A 27,700-nucleotide genomic window follows, 5' to 3' on the forward strand; every position below is an offset into this window, starting at 1 on the left:
CTGTTACTGCAGCAAATGAGGGTCAAACTCCCTATTAACGTTTAATGATCATATGGCTACAAAGTTTTGGACATATAGTGTACAATCCACCAACTAACAAAATGATTCACACTAAGATTTGATATTAATGAAAACCATGATCCTGGGCATAAGTTCCAAAAGAACGCAAGGAAACACCAACTACAATTGTGACAATAGTGAGACTTAAATCTGTTTCTTTATATGCTTCTTATTTATTGGGTTTGCTTGGCCATGACTGAGCCAGCAGCAACTGCTACACCTTTAGTAAAGGGCTGTCTGGCCAGTGGACTGGTTCATTGAGGAACTGCTGGCATAAAGGTTATGAGCCTGAGACAGTTCCAAATTGGAACAAGTACACTGTCTAAACACAAATTTGGCAGGGAGATTTGTAAAAGGTCCAGTTTCACAAATCAGTTGAAATAAATAACAGCATTTTTGTGCTTTCTAATAGGTACTGTGGATGCAGAACTTTACTGTATACAACTACAAGTGAACTGTAGTGCCAAAAAATGAACTATCCACCACATTCAAGGTAAATAATGAGATTAACATGTTAACAATTTAGGGAATGCTAAATGCAGACTAGTAAGTGTATTAGTCACCTGCCCAATAACATTTATTTATTCCTTTATTGCTGTAAGTATGTACATGTGTACACACCTTGCCTGCAGCATTAGGGTTTGCCCCTCTCTCGAGAAGCAACTCTGCAACATCCACCTTCCCATACTTTGCTGCCACATGGAGGGGGGTGAAGCCTTTCTGCAAAAATACCATTCAAAACAAATTTAAATGAAAAAAAGGCAAAAAAAGGAATTCAGCTAGTTATGTTGACCTCATGCTAATTTGCAACATTAGCTTTCATTGCTCGCTGTATTAGTGTTATTTGAAATACAGCAGTACCGTATCTAACTATCTGTAATCTAAACAGGTCAGTGTGTCTTAAGAAGAGAAGCTTTCTAAAATCAACTCTATTAGTAGACTACAGATAATCTCTCCAATAAGCAAAGGGCAGTAGGTATGGCTGAAACCAAACTCTACCTTGGTCATCTTGGTCTGTTGGGCATTTATGTCGAGCAGGATACGGGCAGTCTGTGTGTGTCCCTCTCTGGCAGCAATGTGTAGTGGAGTGTGTCCGGCCGTGGTAGTGGAATTAGGATTGGCCTTGTGCTCCAGCAACAGCTTCACTAGCTCTTTGTGGCCCATGCGGGCGGCGCAGTGCAATGGCGTCTGGTCATCCTATAGGAGGCATGCAGTCTTCAAGCAATTTGCCGTATTTCAGTACATAGTCAGACCTGTGCACATGTAGGCTTTATGTATTCTTTAGGTGGGTCCTATATAAACCTCCATACACTGCTCAGCATCAATTTATATCTGACTGGTATGAAAAATCTAATGATTTCCTTCAAAAACCAAGATGTTTCAGTATGTTTATCTTGACTTAATTCCATAAATGGAAATGTTAAAAATTCATAACAAATGAAAAAAATGCAAATATCTTTCCTAACCACAAGATTTTGATAAAGTCTATAGAAACAATTTTGGGACAAAGTGTATTATATTTTGTTCCACCATTGTTTCAGTGTAGGTGGGGAACATCTGTACCTTGGCTTTGGCATCCACCGGAGCTGTATTTTGTAACAGAAACTCTGCAACTTCACAGTGACCTGCTCGAGATGCCATGTGCAGGGGTGTTTCCACTTTCTATAAACATACACACAAATTAACCTCTGACCACCGTACATTTGTAGTACCATGAAATAACTGCATCTTAAAATCATACAACTTCAGAAAACGGTGCCTTTACAACTGAAATAAGGTGTGGAAGTGCTTATAACACAAAGTCTATTATCTATCAGTTGCACCACAGGGGAGTCAAGGAATAAAGCAAAGGACATTTAGAAATGTTTTCAAACCATCTCTGTTCCTTTTAACACCACCTGTTTCTAATGAATATTCCAGCAGTTAGCAGCCTTAAATGCTACAGAGGAGATCACCCTTAACTAGTCGTTCCATGCAGTGCTCTACGATAGTATATGTTTGGGTTTTTGTCACTTGGCTCCTTCATTAGGATAGAATCAAAATGACATGCCGCTAAATTGTTCCTTCATTTAAACACAAAGTTTTTTGCTTTACACCAAAACTCATCTCTCTCCTGAATCTCTCCCATTCACATGTTCTGGTTAGTCTTGGAATATTGTCAATGCATTTCCATAGCACTGCTCCATGCAACAGTCTAATGGACAAGTAATCATTGGCCTCACTCTCCAAAATGCCAGTTTTACTAACTTGGCATGTGCCTGACAACTGCACATTGGGAACTCTATTCCCTAGTGCAGAACAGAGTACAGAACAAAAATTGTCAGCTGAGGTGTGAGGTATTATCTAAATTAAACTTTTTAAAGTTGTAGAAACTTCTTATAGGTGGCAGCAGCTCGGCAGTCTAAAGATGCTATAGGAGACAGTGTGAATACGTTCAGATGTAAGCTGCTGCCACTGAGCCCCAGAGCAAGGGACTTAAGTTGTGTCACAAGGATTGACTCTGTAGTTTACTAATGTAAGTACCTTTTGATGAAAGCATTTTCTGAAATCTAAACATTATTTGTGCACTCTCTGCATTCTCTGTGAGAGAGTCTGTGACTCACCACATTTGAGGCATTTGGAGAGGCTCCCTTCTGCAGCAGAATCTTCACTATGTTGAGATGGCCCATAAAGGAGGCGACATGAAGAGGGGTGAGCCCCGACTACAAATATGTTCACAGAAAATGACCGGCTGCATATTAGAGACCGTTTTTACACTTTATTGTATAAGTAGGTGTGCCTCAAGGCTCAATAATGGGTCCTGTTCTCTTCATTCTTGATAAAAATGGGGTACATGCTGTGTAAAGCGTGCCTAATGATACAGGACTAATATTGAAACTAATATCGGTAATACAGGCATCAGTTAAACAGATACCACAGTATTATATGCATTTGATTTCATGCAATGGATTTTTCAACAGATTAATTTCATCACTAGTCTGGACCAGAATGATACAAAGCAAAACACACATTCAATGCTTAGACACAAGTATACAGAGATTAACAGAGATGCATGCAAATATTGTATTTTGTTTCAGTACTCTTTATAAATGCGAAAACTGGCATTGGTGGATCGCTATTGTGGACATTTTTTTCCTGTTCATTACCTCTGTCACAGCTTCCAAGGATGCTGAGTGTTTTAGGAGTAGATCCATCACACGGATGTGATTTTTCTTACAGGCTATGTGGAGAGGTGTGAAGCCATTCTAAACATACCACAAAAGCATGAAAAGCTGTGATAAGTAAACCATGTACAGTGTGGCTAAACTAATCCCATTTACACAAGACACATATAAGTGTGTAAGTGAACTAACCAGTGCACGGGTGTTGGGTTTGGCTCCTTTGTCCAGCAGCACTTTGGCCATGCGGTGATGCCCACAGTGTGCTGCCACATGTAGTGGTGTCAGGTGGTCTAATGTTATATCATCAATCTCAGCATTATACTGCAAGAGCTGTCGCACACAGTCCATGTGGTCCCCCTGAGCCGCCATGTGAATTGGGGAGAGACCATTCTGTAAAATAACAAAGAATAAAGAGTCAAACATACATGGGGGCAGGCAATGATGTTGTTTTTATTTTAGTTAATTTAGTCTAGTTTCATTTTGATGAATAAAAATCTGACATATTGACTGTATGTAGATATTCACTGCTGTAACTCAGGCTTTTCTCCACACATATGTGGTGCTCTGTCCTTTTAGAATCCTTGCACCCAACTACAATAATGTGTCCTCCATACAGCATGCCTAGTTTTAACTGTTTAGGTTATTTTTTCAGTGCATTCACACATGGACATGTGGAGGACATTATGTAGCAATACAATTAAAAGTAAATCTGACTGTGTACAAGAGTTTGTGAAAAGCACATCATAACCCTGAGGGGGCATTAAGCCTATGTGCCTATTTACCTTGGTCTTGGCTTGTATGGGGGCTCCTTGTTCCAGCAGGATCTCAATAATCCTAACATGGCCATTTCTGGCAGCACAGTGAAGTGGGGTCAGCTCATCCTGGATGCAATTCATAAAAAAAGTTCAAAGAAAAAGACTGAAATGACTGTTCACATTTGTAAAAAACTGCATTTTACTCTAGGTTTTGAGTATTCAAGAAGGCAACCCTAAAACCTTTTTTTAGATAAACTCATAAGCAAACTCCTAAATAAACGGCTAAATAACTTTCCCTATTTTATTTGTGAATGCCGCTATATAACTTATTATTATTACTAATTATAATATCTCATTTGTAACATTTAAATCTACAAGGTATGTGTTCTATTTTATACTATACATCAACAGCAAGAATATAATCAAAAAAATGTCTAATAGTAAAGTATACTAGTATATTATACTAATATAAGCAAGTTAAAGTATATATCAAGTATATAAAACAACAAAAACTTGTGCATTTTCATATTAGGTTAGGGCTTAAGGCCTTGCTCAAGCTATCAGTTATTGCATGTACTCTACAAATCTGTTTTAAAGTTAGTTATGTCATACTTTAGTCTTAGCATCAATTGTTGCTCCTCGGTCCAGCAGAAGCCTGACCATGATCACATTACCCCTCCTGGATGCAATGTGCAGAGGTGTAATCCCATTCTGAAACAAAGACACTTGTTGTAAATTTGTGCTGAAAAGTGCGGTATAGTGAACAATTCATGAATGCATTCAAGGAAAATACCTTGGGAGTGAAGTTCACGTTAGCTCCTCTGTTCAGCAGCAACTGGGCGACATTTAGGTTCTCATAGTGTGCTGCAATATGGAGTGGCGTGAAGCCTGTCTGCAAAGAGTCACAGGAAACTAAATCACATACAGTAAATCTCGTCTAATCTCATATGTGCAAAAAGTGTTGGACCTGATTGCAGCCTGCAGTTTTACTGCATGTATGAAAAGACCTGATCTCAGAAAAATGCCATTATTTTAGTTCAGCAACAACAACAACAACAACAACAACAAGAACAACAACAAGCTACACACAAACATAGTCATACAAGCATAGTCATATTTAACTGAATGGGCTCTACGATTCAGGGGGAACTGTAAGTATTATTGCAAATAGAATAACAGTACTTTAGTAGTAGTAACTGGAAAATATAGTTACATTAATGAAGATTTATCCTTTCAGAGTATGTGTAGTTTTATGGAAAGTTTTGTTTATACTGTTATGACTTGCATACAAGCACAGACATAGCTAACCGTTAATCAACTTTGACCTATGTTAATACGTTAATTTACTTAGCCTAACCTTAGAAGCATGAAATACAAATAGTCTGTTGATGTGACTGTTAATTTAGGTTGTTTTATTGTGATATAATGTATCAATGTTAAATGGTTTTTGTGATGATATGTAGGTGGGTTGGGGTGTGGTAGGATCTTCAAGACAGAGTTAGCCCATGGCCTTAGACACAAACCTTACTGAGTACATCAGGATTGGGGTCATTTTGTAGAAGTACGGCGGCAGTGCGTGTGTCATCATTGCGTGCTGCTATGTGCAGCGCGGGGAGGCGGACCTTTCCCTTAGTGCCATAGTTAATGAGCAGGGCCACTACGTTCTCGTGACCCTGCTGAAGAGCCACAGCTAGTGGGGTAAAGCCATCCTATAACATGGTGAGCGAAAAAGAGAAGATAACAAGTCATGTAAGACAACTCTTGTAAATGATTCATTTGACTGGCACTGTTGCCACAGCATTTTTGAGCAAACAATGTTTTGTGATTTATGAATGATATTCGCTCGATTGTTAATGATAAGTATAAAAAAAAGACTTAACGAGACTAACAATCAACAGCAGTTAATATGAACCTCATTCCATGGCTAGACACTTCAGCGCTAACACTTCAAAAAGAATTGCTGAAATGAACAGATGAACTAGTAGAAAGGCCTATAACAGGATCAAAATCCAGCTTTACCTCAGTTGGAATGCTTTGATTGGCTCCGTTCTCCAAAAGGAACTTCACAACCTCTAGGTGATTCTCTTGTGCTGCCATGTAGAGGGGAGTGAAGCCCTTCTGTAGACAAGCACATATACCAATAAAAAACACATATACCAATACAAACAAAAAAAAAGCTAGGCATACAAAATTAAGTGGCAGACAGATTTTAGTTCAGTGGTTAGGAAATTTATACAACAAAAAAAAAAAATCTAAAAAATCTCCTAACCACTTAGCTAAAATCAATGGCTTATAATGGGTTATTATAATGGGTTATGTTAGATACTTAAAAAATCAAACGATCAATTAAATTAAACAATCAATTAAAGGGCCTTATTGGTCCTTGGCCTACAAAAATTTTACCAGTGTGGACTTGGCCTATTATAATTGTTCAGATGCCAAGCATCTCATGAACCTCTTTCTAAATTTCTCACACACTGATGTTTATCTGGCTCATGTGTATAGGCTCTTGGGAAGAATGGGTTTGCCACAAAAAGTTCAGTCCAAAAGCTAGAACTGGCTAATATTTCAGTAAAATGTTGTTGGCTGAAAAATATATGCATTTGAAAGGCTTTAAAGTTTTTTTAATGTTTATTATGAAACTGGTTAAATTTTTTTTCTGCACCTCAATATTCACTATTATTCTACCATCAATTGTTACAATCAATATTCACTTTTAAACATTGTTCAAGAGGTTCTATAAACACATGATAAGCTAAAAACATGGATAAACTACAAAAAATAGTGCTGAGCATGTAAACTTTGTATGGCTGAAATAGACTGACTCTCTAAGTTGCTTTGTAGGTTGAACTCATATACTGAGCTCTGTTGAACCAGTGCAACATTATCCTACTAAACAAAAAGGCCTATATTGTCATGGATGACCACAGTGTCATGGATGCAAAGCTTATGCCCAGTCTTGGACTAAATTACAATGTCCCTTGGTTATTTATCACTAAAAAAGGCTTCAGAGCCTAGGCTTAAGTTTATTATGATTATGTGAAACAGCCTCTGTGTGTCCCTTTTAGGCATGCATAGTAGTTGGGCTTCTGACCTGGGACTGCGCATTGACATTGGCTCCATGGTTAACCAGCTCAGTGACCACTTGTTCTTGTCCAGCCAATGCAGCAATGTGGAGGGCAGTGTTGCCTTTCTGCAAACAGAGAGAGAGAGAGTGTTCTCAAAAAGGATACAGTGACAAAAAAAAATCTAATTCTGGACGAAGTACACATCTGATCTCTTGTGCTGGATTCCAGCTTTTTTCTTTATAAAAATGAATACTAAATACAGGCAATACCAAATACATGTTAAATGAAGTACATTCTGATATTCATTGATCTTTTAATAGCTGTGTGGTACAGAAAGTAAATGTGTGATTTAGCAGTCCCATTCAACACTAAACAAAGCCTCTTTACCTTTGTGGTGGTCTCAAGTTCGACGCCATTGTGCAGTAGTTCCAGCACCATTTTAACATGACCCTCTTTCGAGGCCAGATGTAACCCATTGAGTCCATTCTGTGATGGGAAGAGAGAACAGAGTAGACCTCACACAGGAGGCTCTGTTATGTGTTGTTACATTCCCTAGAAAACTAGACTCCCTAGACTCTGATGACCTTTGAATTGAGGGGAGAATTTGGAGTGGCAATGGCACTTCAATAAGAAAAGTAACTCTCTTGTTCTCCACTAGAGAACTTTCTGGCAGATTCTTTCTGGCAAGAACAAGAAATACCAAGAAATGGCAATGAAGCTGTGGCAGAGATGGCGATGGCAAATGGCATGGTGTTGGGATGGCAGGTCGGTGGTCTCTCCGCTGGGAAGAATACAAGCCGTGTGGGATAGGTCTAACCTCACACAGCCTTCCTTCATCCACACAGGACATGTGAGGTTGGACCTTTCTCACATCGCTAATATTATCCCCCTCTCTGAGTCTGGAGACCACTCACCCCATCAGAAAAAAGTTAGAAAAGAAAGAAGTAAACAAAGAAATGGAGAAGAACAAGAGAGGAAGAGATAGAGGAGACATGGGTGACAATATCAATTATACGGGATAGACACTGACTGGAAGAATCATATTTCCCCACAAAGACATAGCAGCTGACCTATAGCAGCAAGAAAGCTGTACATCAAAAAGGCCTGGGCGCTAAAAGGATAACGAAAATGATCAAAATCGAACATTTTTTTAATCGCAATAATTCTCACTAGAGGTATTTTCAGGGAAATGATTATGCTGTTCTGTTTCTCAATTTAGTATTTATAACTACTTATATGTATAGCGTACTTATGTACTTACATAAATATACATAAATATAAAAGTACATCTATACTTTTACTTACAAGCTGCAAAGTCTTAAACTTTGAATTGCTAATTCAGGACACTAGGTGGTGCTGGGTGCCTTAAAGTCACAAGATGGGGAGGGAGAAGAAGTTTTGCCTTTCGCTTGTAACAGTAACTAGTTAGCCTGCTAGATGCTTCCAGTGATGAAATTATGGAGAGTAAAAAGGCCAAGAGTTTGATGAAAACATCTTAGAGCAAAAGGTAATTGTGGTTTACATTCTGTTTTTTAAATTCTTATTTTTGTTGACAACTGAGACAATCTTGAATGTAAAGGATCAGAAAAAGACAAATGTCCACAAAATGTCAATTTTGATTCTGATTTTTTTATTTATACTTACTTTGTTATATCTTGATAATAAATAATTTTGTTTGTTACATTAGAATAGAGCCCTAATATTGAGCAGAGCACAATTCAAACTTACAGCTGAGCATAAGGAAACATAAATCTAAAATCATTGATAATTATTAATATCAGAGGCTATGGAAAAAACCTATTGTGATATGATTTTAGGTTATATTGCCCAGCCCTGATATCAAACACTCTCATGCACCACTTCGACTTTTAGTAGCTGTAGTAGATGCATGCATCCAAAAGGGGTCTCTTGATGTCAAGTGTTATTTCAGCAGGACCTGAAGACTATTTTAAGACCATTAGAATAACTTCTCATCTTGCAGTAACTGCCAGCATCTCTATTGTCAATGTAATATTTCTATTCTCAACCACCTTTATTTTTCAGACTTGACTGTTGTTGGTTTGATTCTTGTTATGATTTAATTCTGTCAATGTCAATACTAAGGCACTGTACAGTTTGTATTTTCATTAATTATGCAGCATTCATGCTAATTGTTGCTCTATTATGTGGCAAAGTTCATTCTTTGAAGCATTCATAATTGGTACTGCATTGGTACATGTGCTCTCACATGTGCTCCTGTAAGCTGTGAGCTGCATACTAAAGCAGCCTACTGTAAATGGTGCAGCATATGCTACAGGAACTCCATGAAGCACACATGCTTTAATCCTCCACAAGCTTGATACAAATGGAATAGATCAAATAGAATAACGTTATTATAGGTAACATCATGGTAATCGGTAAAATGTATTCTTTGCCACATTAGCATTATTTAATTCAATGAATAATGCTAAAAATATATATGGATGTTCAAATGATTGCTTGTACAGTTAATTTCTAGAATGCTATAACACATGATAAATGTAGGGGTCCTAGTCGTGCAGTGTGCTCATGGAGCAATGTGGGTTTCCTTATGGAGCTGTTTAGCTGTGCAACGCACCACACTTACAACTTAACATTTGATTAATGAGTGCATTATATATCTTCTTCCTTCTTTCTAAGTCCTCCAGATTTGTGCTGGCCGATCAAATAGATTTACAAGTCTCAGTGAAGCAGAAGGCAGGAGGCCACATGCATATGCACACACCTATATCTGTGCATGGCACTTCGCTCAGACATTGCATATAAGCCCATGCAGAAGGCACACAGACCTATTTTTTTTTGACAATTCTTGTTTGGATTTTCTCTTGTCAGTTCACAATGCAAAACAAGCCAAGATCCTCTTTGGGAATTTACAGACCATGCACTGCCTGTTCCTTTACAACCGTCCAATGCCCACACAATTGTTGTTCAGTTGATTGGTCTTATCAGCTCTTCTAGAAACGCTAGTGGTATAATGTACTGTACTGCTATTGCTGACTTTACTGTACATTACTGTGCATTGTACATGCCCCTTGCACCCCTCTCTCCATCTCGTACTCCACACACTCATTTCCCCTGGCACGTCTCCATGATGGTGCCTATCTGGGCAGCAATGATAAGACATACTCTCACAGCCTCACACCCTGTTTTCGTGTTATCACACACAAGTTTCAAGAGGCTCCTGATGACGCAAAAAGGGGGAAACTCCCTATTCACCAGCTGAGCGCTTGCATGAGAGTCATCACCCTGTTAATGTCACAACTCTGTGGTTGTTAACCACAACTCAGTGTTTTTCAACTCATGCTGCTTTTCAAGAGGGATCAGAACACCATGAACACCATTTGAAGTTGGATGATCAAGTCAGATACAACACAGAAATCTGCAATGCAGCATGAATGGGCAAAGTTGTGATGTCAATGCTATTTTCATCATGGTGGAAGAAAGAACTGAACAATGAATCAAATAATCAAATAACATTATCCCAATATAATAAATTGTAATGACAAACCAAGACACCAATGATTTTACCACAGACATTATCTGCTATAACACTAGGGAATGTAACAACACATAACTCGACATCAAACAATCTGTCACTGAAAACAAATAACTGGTATGAATCAACTATGGAGCTGCAGAGCAGTTGAGACAAATGGTTGACTGAAGTTGAGTATGACTCTGGTCCACACTGGATATTCCATTTGCAAAATGGAGCTCAAATATCAGAGTAGCTTTTTGCCTTTGCAATAACAGTCATATCCATTCACATGCCTGTGACTCAGCATTGATTTATTATGCTGCACTCCTCACTCCTTTAATTCACTCACTGGATTTCAGTATTCCAGCACCGCACTTTCTCAGCGATGCAACCCACTGAAATATTTAGCAGCAAATAGAGTGAAAATGTACAAGGCTGTGGAGTTATACCTAGAGCTGATGAATATTATAACCCTAAGAACCCTGAAGGGGAGATAAAGGTGATTTTTTTCATGGTGGGATCATTTCACAGTTAAGCTCTCACCTGATTGGCTGTGTTGACATCTATGCCATTCTTGATGTGGTCCAGAGCCTTGTCCAGGTTACCTGATCGGGCAGCACGTAAGAAACTGGTGGCAGCATCAGCCTGAGACAGATATAAAGGCATACAGAGAGGTGGGAGGAAAGAGAGTGAGATTATTTGTATGACTTATATGGTAATTAAGGGATCATATGCTGTCACCTAGCCCTTGAGATCACACACAAAAGGACAACTCTTACGTATGGACCATTTACTGTCATTTTACATATTCTGTGAAACATGTAAGACAAAGAATCTCAATATGTAATAACTAGTGTTCACTGCAATCACACAAAAAAAGAAAAAATAAGAAGTACAAAAAAATAAATAAAAATAGAACACACTGCGGTTAAGACGTGATCATTTATCACATTAGGACAGAGTGTTAAACATGACAACGGTGCACCACCACAACACAAGATGCTTTCAGAACGACTTGATTTGCTTTTCTGAAAGACTATGGCAAGGACACTACACAGAAAAATCACATAAATTATAGATGTAACAGCCAGTAAACAAACTATAACCACAAAGGTGTGGAAAGATCTGGGTGTTACTTACAGTATCCAGTGTATCCCAAACAGATTTGTAGCAACAGCATGTCTGGCGCAAATTTGGCCTGTCTTTTTGGCAAATGTTATTAAATACATTACATAATCCATTTGAGATGTTCAATTCATTAAGCAACTGAATATATTATTAAAGTTGCACTTATTTTGCATGTTCTTTACACCAATCAATGAACTATTTTTTTTTTTTGTGGTCAGATGAGGTCACCTTTTAGATGACTGTGATACGCAGCACTGCACTCTGGAAAAAAAAAGTTACATTAGTAGGCTACAAAGTGAGCACAGGTCAGGACCTGTTCAATTAAACAGGTCAGTGGCACAGAAATGTCTGGAGGTCAATCTGCATAGAAAACATTATGAAAGGCAATACAATGTGTACTTGTCCATTTTTCATAGCCTGTGGATTACAGCCAGCCATTTTTTCTTCCAATTTACCTTACATGTTCATTTGTCTTACTGGGATTACATTAAATCGTCCATTTAGGTATTGTTTTCAAAACTGTTCTCTACAGGTCCTAATCAACTGCATTATCACTTACACATGCACAGAGAGAAGAAGAACGAGAAAATTAGCAGGCAGGCACTGAAGTGGTGTAACACAGTAGCGAGAGGGAAGGATAACTTCTGGAGGTTAAGCCAGAGAGAGTGAGGGAGAGAGAGCGAGTGAGAAAAAGAGAGAGAGTGAGAGAGGATTAAAGAGGAGCTATTTGCAAGGGCCTGAAGCAGCAAATCTTGTGGAGAGGTTTCCCTCGGACAGCTTTAAGGACTCCTGCAGTCTGGGGGAAGTGAACATTTGCCATGCACGTCCCATAGCAAGAAACACCAAACACCAGCACAGCAACACACGAACACATGTCCACACACACACACATTGACAGTCTACATATCAAACAGAAGAGCTAAGACCCTGGCTTTTTGAGCATATGTGTGTGTGCATGTATGTGGGGACACTTGTCACCAACACTGCATGACCTATTCGAATATGCATGAATGTGGAGAATAATGGGCCTTGAGCACTGTATCACTGGCAAATCAGTTCCATGCACTCAGGACTGCTCTCCTCTGCAGATTCTGTATGAAGGGCCCAAAGCTCCAAGGCCTCTAAGCACTCACTGGATTATGTAGATGCATATTCCTTTTGATACAAACAAGCCAGCTTAATTCAGCTTACTTCAATTTTACACCACAACAATTTCCAATGATATATCTGTATTTATTTGATTAGCCCTCTTGATCGCCACTCACTTGTGTTCCTCACCAGCCCTTTTCTTGGATGTGTTTGCTAAATTTAAATAAATTAATGAATTTTAATATTTGATGACAATAATACTGTTAGACGTCTAGAAATATAAACTGGCTGTCCCTCAGGGCTGCACAAGTACAGTATACAATGGTATATGCAACACAAACCACTTTGTGTTACAAAGTAGTTCTGGACCTCTGATAGTTTCACTCTCACTCAGTATGAAGACTGCAGATTAACCAAGAAGAGATTATGTTAACATGCATATGAGATGTAATTTAGGAGCCAATTACCAGTCTAGATTTTGGAACAAGCATGCATATTGGCTCATGACTGCTAATAAGACTAAGTATTTAGGTACTGAAATCTACTATGGAATGACACTGATTTTTTGATGCTTTGTAGTACCGAAGGAATTCTGTCAGTACAATAAAACTACTGAATTGGTACTGAGCCCTGGTGACAACTTAATTTCAATTTATGTTGGCAAAGAACTTTTCTTCCACAGTTGTAGAACAGATACAAGTTTCTTTTCTACAATCTCATACTGAAGTATCTGAAATACAGATTCACTGGATGATATTTTTAGCAAACAAGAGCACTCATTAAATGTAACATCAATTCACTCTCTCTCTGTGTATGAAAGTGTTTATTGTGGATGGCAGTCTTACTCCATGAGCATGAGTTGCTCCCATGCATGACATTGCTGCTCAATGACCTATCGTTACACATAATTATTTTCAATTCTACATCCACTGCAAAAAGAAGGAAAAGATTTACATATGTATCCACAAAAAGCAAACGTTTTTTTTTAAAAGTACTTAAGAATAAGTCTCAACTAAAAGAAACATGGCATTTTGAGCAGAATTTGTTCTGTATAGTGAAATAAAAAAGAAAGGAAAAAGAGATTTAATGGCATAAAATATGGTAATATTACATGAGCACACTCAAAAGCACGTGCATATACAAATGAATAGCCACACAGCAGGAGCTCGCAAAATGCTTTAGTGACCGTTAACTGCTAGGCTGCTAGGGCCCCATTTGCTGCAATCTATGCTCTGTCTCTCACCATTTAATCAATACCTTCCTCTTGCTATATTTTTTCATCTATTCATGTCTTCTGGCTGACCAAGTTGCCATCATGTGAAACCTGCTTCCTAGATTAGTGAGATAACTAAATTTTAAGGTAGTAGTAAGAGGGACATTCTAAGAGGTTAAGCTTTTGAGACAAGAATAGTTTGTACCAGTTAACCCCGTGGAGTTTCATAGTACCATAACTGAAAGAAAGCCTACATTAGCCTTGGGGATCTTGAAGTGGGGTTCTTTTGGATCAGCGAAAAACCAAATAAAAAAAAAAATTCCCCCAAAAACAGGCAATCAGCTAAGACATGCTTGGTGTCTGAAGTTTGCTTTATAGTTTTGCACTGTAGTTATGGAGCTACACATAAGTAATAGAAACGTATATATCCCCCCAAACAGTATGGTTCAAACTGCATGTCTAAAGCGTCACACTTTCTGTGTCGAATTTTGTCATCTATAAAAAAGGACAAAAGTAATAGTAGACATTTTGAGGCTTGAATTTTGTGTGTCCTTTTGTCCAATTTCATAGAAAACAGTACATCACACAGTGTCACAAAGTGGAATTTGGGGTTAGGTTAAAATTGTGTAAATTCTATTTTTTTACCAACATATCACTACTATTGAAGTTTGACTTCTAACACTACAAAATCTCCCCCAGATGTGCGGCACTTGCATCATGCAGCAATAATGCTGACACAGACATATGTCTATGTCCTCTAGACTGCCCTTGGACAATACAATATCATAGTTGTGCACTCATGATTAAAACAAATCTGCATGAAGAGCTACAAATGTTTAGTACCAGCTCTTGAGTTGCTCTATGGTGTACAAGCAAGCTTTCGAGTTAAAGTTCATGTACTCAATTTAGCACTGAGTGAATAAGTATACTTCACAAAGCCTCCAACTGTAAGTACATTTTTTTAAAAATGCATTTATACTATGAAAGATTTCACAAACCACAACTACCCCTTTGATTTTGTGGGAGATGTTTTGTGGTTTTACAGTAGATGCAGCAAGTATAAACTAATATGCATCTTTAACACAGAATATTGATTTGAATTACATGTTTTGCTGAGGCATGATTTTTAAGCCGCTTATTTGTCAAAGAAGTGTTCATGTGTTTATTTACGTCAGTGCACGAGGGTGTATGTCTGTACAAGATAAGGTGGAGTAAAGCAACTTGTAGGCCGCACCTAATTTTGTGCCTAAAACATTTTCGTTTGCACACATATCCAGTGCATTAGACACTGACACATCTTCTGACAAACTTTATTTCCAACTTGGATTACTGTAACACCTTTTTTTCCTAAAAAACCTAAAGAAAATATTTGGTCCAAAATGCAGAAAGACGAAAATATATGATCACGATGGCATCTCAACTTGTTTGAATTTTAAGCCTCTTTTTTTTTTGCTCTCAGTGATTGGGGCAATTTATTCAATATAAAATCTTACATTAATAAATGGTCATGCACTATATGATAACAGTCATGTCTTTCCACTCAAGAATACATTCTTTCGTAGCAATTGTTTCAAGCCTGGAGAATTGTTTCAAGCTTTACAGAACATTCAACCTTGCACACTTTGTTTTAAATTGCTACACAAGATTGGATTTCCAGAAGCTGCCGTGCTGGACTGCATTGTTACAGATAACTAAAACTAGATAGGTAACAAAATAAATGTCATTTGAAACTAATAATGCACTCTAAATCTATTTCAACAAAAATAAGTTATGCACTAGGAGTACACATTAGTTTAAGATTTTTGCTAACGTTCTGTTAATGTTCCTTTTAATGTAATAAAAACACAGATTTGAAGAAAGTCTTAATGTTTGCCTCCCGTTTTAACCTTCTCACATAGTCCTCCCGGTAATCCTCCTCTCCAGATCATATAACTCTAAACTAATCCTTCTTATTCAGTCATGTTCACTCTCTTCCTCCCTCTCTCTCCTCCCATCTCTCAGTGCACCAGTGCTGCGGCAGACAGGATGACATCATCGCTAAGGAGGCACACTGCAGTGTGTTTGTGTGTAGGCTTTGTGTGTGTGTGTGCATCTTTAGGTGTGCATGTGTGATCATTGTCATGCATGCCTATGTAAAAACATGCATGGTATATATGTATGTAGGTATGTTTGAGGAGAACGACAGAGATAATAAGACAGAACAGATAAACAGAGAGAAAAAAAGATTTTTAAAAACATTAACACAAATTGTACTTGTAACCAAGCATCCCCACAGTACGCATTTTGTGCACATAATAGTGAGGAACCTATTCTCAAACTGGAGAGATTCATGTCTGTTTAAATTAAGTAGGCAAAACAGAAAACAAGAGCATCTGCATGAAACATACAAAGACCAAAGTACATGTGAACATGTTGAAGATATGAGGTGAGTTAAGGGTAATAGAGAAAAGAGAGAAAGACCAAGAAGAAGAGAATGTTCCAAACTGCCTGCCTAAGTCTTTTGTCAAAACAAACCTGGTTTGACATGAAAAACTGCACCACGCTTCAGACTAAGCAGCTTTGCCAAATTGCCCAATATTGGCATTAAAATCCCCTACCCCCAAGGATAACGGTACCGCAGCTATTGATCTGAACTTTGTGCCCTCCACCTTCCACCATATCTCCATAGACATGTGTATATTGCTGACATGGAACTACTGATTAGCCTGTATTGAAGTGCATACTGCAGCAGCTTGGACCATAAAGCACATAAAAAACATGCGCAATAACCTTTACTTTTAAAATGTTTTTTAAATGCATCCTGAACAGCAACAAAGTCCACGTAAACAAAAACACCTGCCATCTCTGACTGTATCTGTTTGCAAAAGACTCAGCTGAACATCTCTGACAGCTCCTTAAAGAAATACTCCAGTGTTTTTCATTCATAATCTGCCTTATCTGTATTGTACAATCAATTGCCATGAAAATCATTCTAAAACGTTTCTTTTATTTTTAGAAAAGATCAAAAAACCCATTGACTCAAAAAACATTTGCAAAAGATGGCAATGGGCAAGTGCTTTAGTTTTCTGTTTATTTCTAAGAGCTGGGAAATTACTGCCCATTGTATTCGACCGTATGTTACAGATACAGCAAACAGACATTAGGTTGAACATCCCTGGAGTATTTCTTTAAAAAACGCTTTGTCTCCCTTGCAAAGATTGGGGTACATCTACACATGTTTTTCCTACCGACTTTGCAATGAAGATGAATTCTTTGCTCCCCTCCCTCTTCTACAGGTCTCTTAGCCCGCTATTGTCCTCTCATTTCCATGTCTCTCACTCTATGGATGGAGCTCTGCAGAGGAGACTTGTCTACTTAGATCCGCTTTCTCATTTACAGTATGTTTGTAAGGTGCTGTAAATGGGTAAGAACAAAGAATGAGCTGTGTGCTAACTAGAAGATTGATATAACACTAGATTTTAATTTTTAGTCTTGCAAGTCTGTAATGTCTGAGAACATTGCTGCAAAAGCCTGCAAAGCCTATTTTGTTAATGCGTGGTGGCATCTTGATTAAAGCAACTAAATAGTAACTAGAGGTATGCTGGTTTAGGTGCATTATTATGGAAAAATCTAACGTTCTTTCCTCTGAGCTTCTTTCTAGCTTTGCCTTTGTTCCTGTCCCCTGTTTAAAAGGTGGTTTTGAAAAGCTAAGATTGGGACTGATGTTAAAACAATAACATGCAATTTGAACAATAAGCTTTTAACAATTTTGAGAGAAATCCTAATAAAAAGCGTAAAATAATAATTGTTCCATGGCCTTTTTATACATAATTTTGCAGTATCCATCCCACCCAAATATTCGTAAATGTGCAAGTGTTTTTTCTGATTAACAGGTATAAGTAGAACATATCTAGGACCAAACAAGTCAAAAACAAAATAACTAATAATAATAAATCAACTGAATTATTCGGTCCTACATATATTCTTAAAAGTGCAACAACAAAATCACTTACATTTAGAATTTCCACTGGCTTTTCTAACTGATCTAGGGCCACTGTCTCTCCCTCTCTCATAACGGTTAGGATCATGAGAAGCTGTTTTTTTTAGTGGGTCAGCATTAAAAAGAAGCTTCTACCCTAAGCTTTTTCTTTCCACAGCAACCTAGAGGCATGCAAAGCACAAGTGCTATAACAAGTGTAATATGTACAATTCACAAGGCCAGAGAGCTACACCCCTTTTGTAGCTCCTATGTATGTGTAGCAAACGACTTCATTCAAAAGCCTACTTGAAAAGGAGAAGAAAAGTGCCGTACGTGTTTTTCTCAGTTTTCCATTTGTTCACATAACATGGGAAAGGAATATATTAAATAATAAGGTAATGATGAATTTGTAAAAATTAAAATAGAACATATCATAATATGTATTGTTCAGGCAATATATTACAGGTTGTGGCTGTCATAACAAAACCTAATATCTCTGAAATGGTAACTTTACAGGGGAAAGAAAAAGCATTCTTAACTGTAACATCCAGATACCTAAAGCAATTTTGAATTTAGAACAAAGTAAGCAATACTTCTAGAACATTTTAGAACATTTCTATTGGTCCATTCATCATAAAATGCACACATCAGAACAAGCTGGAAAAAGAAGGTAGCTGTACATAGACAAGAGTGATAGATTTTGAGTGAAAGGTCAACTAAAAATGAGACATTTAAGACTGCAACCAGGCTGACAGGTATCAACAAATGGAGAATAATCCAAACAAATCAGGTCATTAAATAATTTGATTCTATTACACTCATTCTTTTCTCACTGTTTTATGTCTTTATGACTTGCTTTATTTGTGATACAGTAATTCTCTCCTTGTCACTGTAACTCATTTTATACTAAACCTCGTTCTATTGTCTGTTAAATTGTCTATATGGACATACTCTACCTTGCTTTTTGCCTTGTGATAAAGGTTCCTCTCTTACCTCCCACAACTGTCTTTCACTACACTCTTACAAATAAAGTTGTCAAAAGGGATTCTGTGGAACCATACCATAGAAGAAGTAGCTTTGGTTCCCTAAAAACCTGCAATAGATTGTTCTTTAAAATGAGATTTGCAAGTGTTAAGAACTTTTCTAACGTTTAAAGAACATCCACATAATTGCACGGTTCTATACCGATGAAGGGTTTTTCCTAAAACCACACATCCGATGAACCATTCTTGAACCTTCACATTTAAAAGCGCATTTCAGAAATGTAAACTTCACTGTGTTGAAATTAGCGCTTGCAAGTGCTTGGACTGGTCTAACTTTCTAAGTTGCTTTGGATGAAGATGTATACAAAATGAAGTATTGCAAATGCAAATGAAATAGTTCTAATTTAGAGAAAAGAAAAAAGAAAACAAAAACTTTTTACTCACTCCCCAAGTAACCATCTTGGACGGCATCTCTGTTCACCTGCCTCCTCTCTGCAACTCTCTCTCTTTCTGCCTCTTTGCTTCTTTCTCACCCGGTTGCTGTGATACACTGAACATTTGGGTGCGAAGGACTGGGTACTGAGCTGTGGGTTCACCCCAATACACACATGCACACACTTGAGTAAGCCACACTTGTAAGGGGGCGGGTGGGTGGGGCATGGGGTGATGAGGCCAAAGAGTTTATCTCCAGCAGAATGCTGTGTGTATCAACACAAACACATTTTTTGCGCAAATCATGATAATGGCTCGCGTCGCCTTCCATACCTTTCTACTCTCATCCGTCCTCTTGCTCTCTAACTCTGACTCCCTCTCTCTCTCGCCTATTCCCTAATGTCTCCCAAAATCTCCACAGCCCTACTCTATGCATTCTGACAAGCAAAGGACCTACTCTGAATGCCGTGGAGAAAGTGTCTGTGGGAAAAAAAGAGAAAGTACTGTGTGTGTGCAAGTGTATTTAGAGGGTTCTGCACGCTTTCAGTCTGTACTGGGACTTACAGTGACAAAGCTCACAGCAGGGGGGGTGGTTTGGGGAGGGCTTCAGCCGTACCAAGCCTGATGACAATGGGCCAGACGAGGATAGGGAGGGTGTGTGGGTGTGTAAGTGTTTCTGTGAGTATGTGTGTGTGTACATGTGAGGGGGGCCCAGCCTCTTTTAATAAAAGATCTGTCACTCCCGGCTGAAAAGGCCCCCTCGCTTTCTCCTCTCCTGGCCAACGCTGGGAAAAGCACATCCCTGCCAAAGGCATGCGCCCAAGTAAACGTATTTTAGATGAGAGTAGAAGGGAAGGAGTGGAGGAGTGCATCTCAGTGAGGCTAGACTAAGCGAATATAATAAAAGTGTATCCATGAGAGGAAGTTTGAGAAGCAGTCATGATGAAGGTCATGGAGGGGCAGCAGAAAGTCACTGGTGAAAAGCTGGGAATCGCCATGGTGATTCCATTCATTTCCACTGTAAAGAATACACAAAGTCATGAACCACCTTAAACTGAATCATGAATCTTGCTGAGCTGAATATTTAAAGAATAATCTTTACTAAACTATCTAAAACATCTTGAATATTTATAACTAATCCTTAATCATTCTTTACAATAATACAGATGAGAGCTGAATTCAAAAAGTAGTTTCTAACTGACAGCTTGATGACAATTTTGTAGGTGATTCATTTTTGCTATTTTCTTGAACAAATTACTCCCATTGTGTAATTGCTTTGTGTAAATATTTAAACAATTAACTTTTGTAATATGTCAGAGAATCAATTTAGTACCATTTAGTAACATAATGGCCTTAACATACCGCCTTCATTTCTTAGACAGCAATAGAGCTGGGAAAATGTTCTTCCTCAATATAAAAAATATGAACTGGGACAAACGCTCAAACTCTATCACCAGATGATTGTAGATAATACATTTTAGCTTTTTACACTATTTAAAATTAATCTACAATTTCCAATCCTGAGTCACATAGAACTCCAGCACACAGCAGTATAGCCAGATCTTAAGGTCTTTTGCAGCATGCTTTTTAGTCTCCAGCCACTCTGAGACACAAGTGCCCACAATTTTGGTCATTATTTCATTTAATAACACTACTTGGTTTGATGGTATGGCTTGACATGGTTACTGCACCCATATCTTTATCAAATATCACACATGGTGAAGTCCCCTTGCATGCTTGTTTAGGTATGTTACGCATTCACCGATTGTTTCTGAAGTTGTGATCTAGTCTTTGAAAGCAGTGGCAGATCCTGCAGCAGCTAACGCAGCCTACAATGCACAGTACCTCCTGGTGGCCCCTCTGTGTAGTGCAGTATCTGCATCAGCACTGCCATGGTGTGGGCCATCCATGCGATGTCTGCTGCAGCAGTGGCACTAAATATTCCATTTCTCTCCATAACACAAACTCAATTGTTCACATTAGAGGAAGTGTAATACAGAATGAGAGAAAAAAAGAGCATGGAAGAGAGAGAGAGAGAGAGAGAGAGACAGAGGGAGGTTTCTTATCATATTCTCAGTTTAATCCATTGGTTTAAAGCCCCCAAATGGTTTTGGTGTATTTCAAACATTATTAAGATGTAAACAAACTCATTCAACATGGTCTGATGAGAATTGCTGTGTTCTAGAGTCACAATTGTGAAATTTCTTTCTGGTGCAAAATGAGGTGGCACAGTGAGTTTATTTAAGCTTATATTAAAATAAAATCATATATAAGGCACATCTAAAGATTGATTGTGATGTAGACAGCAGCTGAACTTGCCTTATTTGATGCTCTGCATTTGTAAGTTGTGTTAGGTTACCCTTTAAACCATAAGTTCTTTATTTCTGTTATTTTTAAATGTGAAACTTTATTTGTACAAATGTATTTTATTAGCCAAAAGTAAAAATAAAAAAAATCAAATTGAAATGATCATTATTAAATGTTTAAATAAAATTCTTACAAGTGAACATTTAACTATTAGATGTTCAAATTTAATTCTTACATGTAAGAATGGAAAGTTGTACATGTAAGTAAACTAAATCTTAATGTGTAACAGTTACATTTTTCATATGCTTTATAGGCTACCGTTGAATTTTATAGGGAAGTTATTTACCATATAGCTATTCCGGGGGTAATTTCTTTATGCAAATTAGCCTGACTGTGCACAAGCAAACCCTTGTAAGATTTACCATTGTTTACTGCATACAAACATTTGATAAATAGTAAGTGTTAGTGATTTCTACACAACGATATAGAACGTCTACACACACTTTTACAAATGACACCCCACCCTGCATGTTTTAGTGTTTTACTGCTCTAACCCAGTTCCTGTCATTCTTCTTCCTAGATACCAGGGTTATTATAGTTTTGAAAAGTTAATTAGTTTTAAAAATTTTAGTTTTTTATTTTGGTTTTCTTGTCAAATTTCAGGTTACCTTCAGCTACTTTTAATTAATAGTTTTTGTTTTTGTTTTGGTTTTTAGTTTTATGGTAAATATTTTGGGTTCACTCAAAGGCATCAACATATCCTGGGTATTTATGCTTTAACATAAAAGGAATCTATTTCTAGACTGTCCTTTAAGCAATGAAAGCACAAAAAGTAAAGTATTTTTCTCTCTGAAACATTTTAGCGTTAGTTTGTTTTAAATTTTGTGGTTTTGAAAAATGTTGTTAATAAGTACATTTTCGTAATTGGTTTTGACTTTCAGGCTTACTTCTGTATTGTTTAAGCATTTATCATCATACTACTCTGGATGTTGGCACTTTTTATTTAATTTTTCTATTATCAACCACAGTTGTCACTTCTTAAGTGATTAACATTCTAAATGTCTAATGTTGTACCTAGAGTTGCACTTCAATCCATTCTAGAATCCACAGCCTATTAGGCTAAATTATTTTTTTGCTTTATGTACTGCGTTTATGTTATTAAGACAATAATATAGTTTTCTATTTTATGGAACTATTCGTGGTCTCTGAATAGATGGCAAGTGGGCGACTGGAGCAGTTCAGTAAATTTCTTCCTTCTTTCCACTTCTTTCCACAGTACTGATGCCTAAAAGAATATTACTTATGTTACTGATTAGCAGATTTATGTGTCAGAAGCTACAACATAAACACTGTAATTAACTTACGTTAAGTTATGGTTTTCTTTCTTTTTTGTGTGCAGCAGACATTCCTTTAGATTTATTTCATAAAACCAAGAAGCTTTGGCTCTCCTGCATGAATGCTTTTGGAGGCCACTATGCACCAGATGTCTGTAAAAGCACTAAAATTCGTCTGATAATAAGATAAACAGTCTGAAGTGTCCCATGTACAACTGCTGAGAGATGACTTTTCTGGTTGTAAGCAGAGTTCCAGCAGACATCTGTGCAGCTTTTGTATTAACCACCTGCACAGATTTAAACGATACAGAAGTGGAAGTGAATGAGGCAAATGTATCAGGCATCAGATTATACATACATACATACATACATACATCATCTAAACCGCTTATCCTTCTGGGTCGCGGTGGGGTGCTGGAGCCTATCCCAGCTGTCATTGGGCGGAAGGCAGGAGGCATCAGATTATATTATAACAATAATATAAAACAAAAACCTTTTCACCCAGTAGTCTGGCAGAAACACAGCTGATAAAGAAACTCAATAGAATCACATCTATTTCTACTTTTAAATGCATAGTTAATACATTATTTAGTAAATTTTTAAAACAGTATTTTCAAATATATTTGTTCCCTATGCAGTAAATTGTCCTAACGACTTATCCAAACAGAATGCACTTTATATATTTTTATTAAACATTGAACTTGTGATGGGGTTTCACATTGTGATGAGTTAAAATATACTGAAACTTTCCAAAAGTTGCCGTTACATTTCATGCAATCAGTGTTTCTTATCGCATATTTGGAAATTCAGAACTTTACTTTTTTCATAATTTAGGAATTCAGGCTTGACTCATTGAATAAACTGTTAGGTAGTTAGTGTTAGTGATCTCTGTGGTAAAAGAGTTAGGGGCGAAAAAAGCACTGTAATCAATTAAGGTGGATGTTGCCAGACTTGAATAAGCATCTTACTCTTATCTCATACAACTTCAGGAGTATAGCCTAACAATTGTTTATTGACAATAATTATAATTATTGAGCTATTTAGCATCCGAGTTGAACAAGCAGCTCTGTACTCCAGTTGCAGGACACAAATGTCACATTTGGAGCACCCCAGGACAAATTACATATTTTGTTGTTTTTGTAAGAGAAAAAAGGTAAAATCAAACTCTGCAGGAAATTATTTAAAAAATATACATATTATTAAGGCTACTTTATATTTGACTACCTTCAAAAATACAATTGATTGCCAGATACATGATTGCCATTATCAGTATAACTCAGTAAAAGTCTTTTTTGCTCACAGTATGCAACAATTAAAGCGCAAACCTAAAGTGACCAAGTTGGCTGATTAGATATCTTGTTTCCTAGTTGCTGATACTTATTATCTCCCAACTAAAGACAGACTCAGCTCTAGCTCACATAAACAAACATTACTCCCTGCTGCCCTCTAAAGGTGTATAGTGGTAGTCAATCATTATCATTTTTGCTGTTTTCATAAGAACCATAAAGTGCTTCGCCTCAATCCAACAGATAAAATATTCTCATTCTACATTCTGTGTACTGCTACATAATTGTGAAATTTAACAACTGTAGAAAATAATTATGGGTTAAAAAATTGCAATCAGCCCAAATAATTGTGATCAGGTGGTATTGTAATAATTGTGACAGGCTTAATTGTGGCATGTGCAAAAGTTTGAACAGCCTAAGTCAGTACTAAATATCACAGCTTTTTGTACCCAGCTAGGATTCTTTTTATTCTTGTTTTAGGAATTTTCACCCACTCTTCCTTGCAGAACACATCTAATTCTATGATATTCCGTCCTGTACGCACAGCATGTTCAATATCTACCCACAGATTTTCAATGTTGTTCATGTCAGGGGACTGTGAGGGCCATTCCAAAAGGCTTTGCATTTCTCGAAGTATTTCATGGTTTCGAAATAAATTTTGGAAGATTATCCTATTGTAGAAGCCAGACTTGTTTCAGCTTCAGTTTCTTGACTGACTCGGTTACATTTGCTTCAAGAATTTGCTGATATCATTGTCATATTGGAGTTTTACTTTGCCTTTCTATCTGAGAGTTTTCATGGTCTTCCCAGTTCCTCTTAACTACAATTTCTTAATGACATTTCCGACAGTGGAAACTGAAATCATTTTATAGCATTCACCTGATACAGCGGCATGCAGAATTTGGGCACCCTGGTCAAAATATCTTTTAATAGTTAAGTGAGTAGAAGATGCACTTATCTTCAAAAGGCATAGTTAAAGGCAAGTTAAAAAGCAAGTTAAAGATGAAACTTTTAAAGCAAGATCAGTGTATTATTTTGGTTTGTGCAATTTTAGATTGGAAAAAAGCAAAGGAGTAGCAGGCAAAATTTGGGCACCCCAAGAGGTCTGAGCTCTCAGATAACCTTTAACAAGGTTGCAGACCTTAACTAGCCTGTTAGAGCTATGGTTTGTTGACAGTCATTGTTAGAAAAGGTCAGGAGATGCAAATTTCAAAGCTTTATAAATACTTCTAAAGCCTTGTCTCAACAATAGCAGCCACAGGTTAATTCCATAGGCGAAGTTGCTCTTTGCAAAATTAAAATAATAAGAAAAATAAAAATAACCGATGCACACAAAGCAGAAGAAGGCCATAAGAAAATAGCAAAGTGTTTTCTGGTAGCTTTTTCCTCGGTTCATAATGTAATTAAAAGGGACCTGTTATGCTTTTCCAGTCTTTCCCTTCTCTTTAGTGTGTTATATAGCTTTTGTGCATGTTAGCTGCCTGAAATGCCTTGTTGGAAAAAAAGCCTTTTTTCTTTGTTACAAGATGGTGCAATCTCTTCACAATTCTCATTGGCCACTGCAGGGACGGAATCTGTAGCAGGATGCCGATACCACTTTCAAACGCTCTGGCTTCTGACCAAACAGAACAGAGTGGACAAAATGACCATTCAGAGTATTGATGTATACATCAATTTGTTTTACTTTCAGATCTTCAGCCAGCTGCTCAGCCCATGGTTGTCGAGTATTAGCACAAGGCTTGAAGAGTCAGAGAATTTACTACTCTCTGGAACTGTCATCACTTGACAATTCCTAATGAGGATTCTTGGCCTGCCTAACCAGTCCTAGCCAGTCTTAACCACAAAATTCAACATCAGAGGTTTGCAAAGGATTATCTAAACAAGACTGATGCATTTTGGAAACAAGTGCCATGGACTGATGAAGTTAAATTAGCGCTTTCTGGCCACAATGAGCAAAGGTATGTCCAGAGAAAAAAGGGTGCAGAATTTCATGAAAAGAACATCTGTCCAACTATTAAGCATGGAGTTGGATTGATCATGCTTTGGGTTTGTGTTGCAGCCAGTGGCATGGGGAACACTTCACTGGTAAAGGAAAGAATTTGTTCAATTAAAAACTAGCAAGTTCTGGACAAAAAAAAACATCTGCAAAAAGGTGAAGGTGAAAAGAGGATGGCTTCTACAGCAGGATAACGATCCTAAATGCACCTCAAAATGCTGCCTCAAGGACTACCTCAAGAGGCTAAAGCTAAAGGTTTTTTCCATGACCCTCACAGTCTCCCAACCTAAACATCATCAAAACTATGTGGATAGGAAAATTCGCCAAACAACAACTGAAACAGACTCTTAGGTGGCTTCAAAAATCAATTACATGCTGTGATACTAAGTACTGACCATGCAGGGTGCCAAAACTTTTGTTTCAGGACTTTTGTTTTATTATTTTTTTAATTTCTTTTTTGTTATTTTGAAACTGTACAAGACATACATAAAAAGTACTCTTGCTTAAAATAAAGAAATGTGTAATCTTTAAATTTATACCTTTTGGAAATCAGGTCATCTTTTACTTGCTTCACAGTAACTTTTTTGCAACCCAAACTTTTGCATGCCACTGCATGTAGGCATCAATTAGCTTCATTTTCTGATCTTGGTTGGTTTTCTGATGGTTGTTGAGTGTTATTAAGACTTTACTACTCCCCAGAACTGTCATCAGTTGACAATTCTTAACCTGCCTAACCAGTCCTAACGCATCAATTAAAACCTATTGGGTAAATTAAGTTCTGAGACTACAACTGGAAGAGTATTCCAACTTTTGCACACAGCACAATATTGAATTTATTCAATTCTATTCTATTTTAATTTAATCAAGTACAAAGTAACTGTGCATGAACATTTGCAGAAAAACGTTATTTTTCAAAATAGTTTGCTGCAGAGGTTGTGTTTACTTCTTTTCACCTCAAAAATCAACAAAATATGTAATTTGCCCATGGTGCCTAAACTTTCCTCTGTAATATTCGACAGTACCGGTTCAGTTTTATTTTGACTGGAATGCCTAGGCTGATGCATTGTCCTTTCTTGATAGACTTTTTTTTGCATGTGTTTATATTACAGCCAATGGCCACTGTTGTAGAAGGAAAGAATTTTTAACACTGTTTGGAAGGAGCGAGTTATGTTTGTGATTGACCTAACACACACACTTTTACCTATCTGATGAGGTCAAGAGGTCCCTTGTAGAGCCTGACTGTAGCTCACCAAAGGCATCAAGTTGAGCCCTAGCAACTCCATTTTAATTTTTTTCTTTTTTTTTTTTATTAAAATTGAAGTAGCGTTACTTTGTTTGGTAATTGGAAATCTATGTGCAACTTAAGAACAATAATCTTAACAGGTATAATCAATCTACACTCTTAAAATAATGGTTCACAAATTGTGTGGACAT

The 27,700-nt window shown here is 37.4% G+C and overlaps 1 protein-coding gene across 8 annotated transcripts in view; it reads right to left on the minus strand.

Annotated features, from left to right (window-relative positions):
* ank1a (ankyrin 1, erythrocytic a) overlaps nucleotides 1-27,700 on the minus strand; it is a 136,523-nt gene that overhangs the window by 55,804 nt on the left and 53,019 nt on the right. For 5 of the 8 annotated variants that reach the window (XM_036599208.1, XM_036599204.1, XM_036599207.1 and 2 more), the window contains exons 1-15: nucleotides 19,356-19,535; nucleotides 11,084-11,185; nucleotides 7,432-7,530; nucleotides 7,071-7,169; nucleotides 5,996-6,094; nucleotides 5,500-5,685; nucleotides 4,770-4,868; nucleotides 4,589-4,687; nucleotides 4,004-4,102; nucleotides 3,414-3,611; nucleotides 3,207-3,305; nucleotides 2,664-2,762; nucleotides 1,624-1,722; nucleotides 1,060-1,257; nucleotides 682-780 (exon numbers count right to left, since the gene is read on the minus strand). In XM_036599208.1, coding sequence (XP_036455101.1) covers nucleotides 682-780; nucleotides 1,060-1,257; nucleotides 1,624-1,722; nucleotides 2,664-2,762; nucleotides 3,207-3,305; nucleotides 3,414-3,611; nucleotides 4,004-4,102; nucleotides 4,589-4,687; nucleotides 4,770-4,868; nucleotides 5,500-5,685; nucleotides 5,996-6,094; nucleotides 7,071-7,169; nucleotides 7,432-7,530; nucleotides 11,084-11,185; nucleotides 19,356-19,382 — 1,701 coding nt within the window. In that variant the 5' untranslated portion in view covers nucleotides 19,383-19,535. Of the gene's footprint in view, nucleotides 1-681; nucleotides 781-1,059; nucleotides 1,258-1,623; nucleotides 1,723-2,663; nucleotides 2,763-3,206; nucleotides 3,306-3,413; nucleotides 3,612-4,003; nucleotides 4,103-4,588; nucleotides 4,688-4,769; nucleotides 4,869-5,499; nucleotides 5,686-5,995; nucleotides 6,095-7,070; nucleotides 7,170-7,431; nucleotides 7,531-11,083; nucleotides 11,186-19,355; nucleotides 19,539-27,700 lie in introns of those variants that run through there. The other 3 variants (XM_036599206.1, XM_036599212.1, XM_036599209.1) reach the window with 3 other exon arrangements.

This window comes from Colossoma macropomum, unplaced genomic scaffold (assembly GCF_904425465.1).
Source record: "Colossoma macropomum unplaced genomic scaffold, Colossoma_macropomum, whole genome shotgun sequence".
Classification (NCBI taxonomy): Eukaryota; Metazoa; Chordata; class Actinopteri; order Characiformes; family Serrasalmidae; genus Colossoma; species Colossoma macropomum.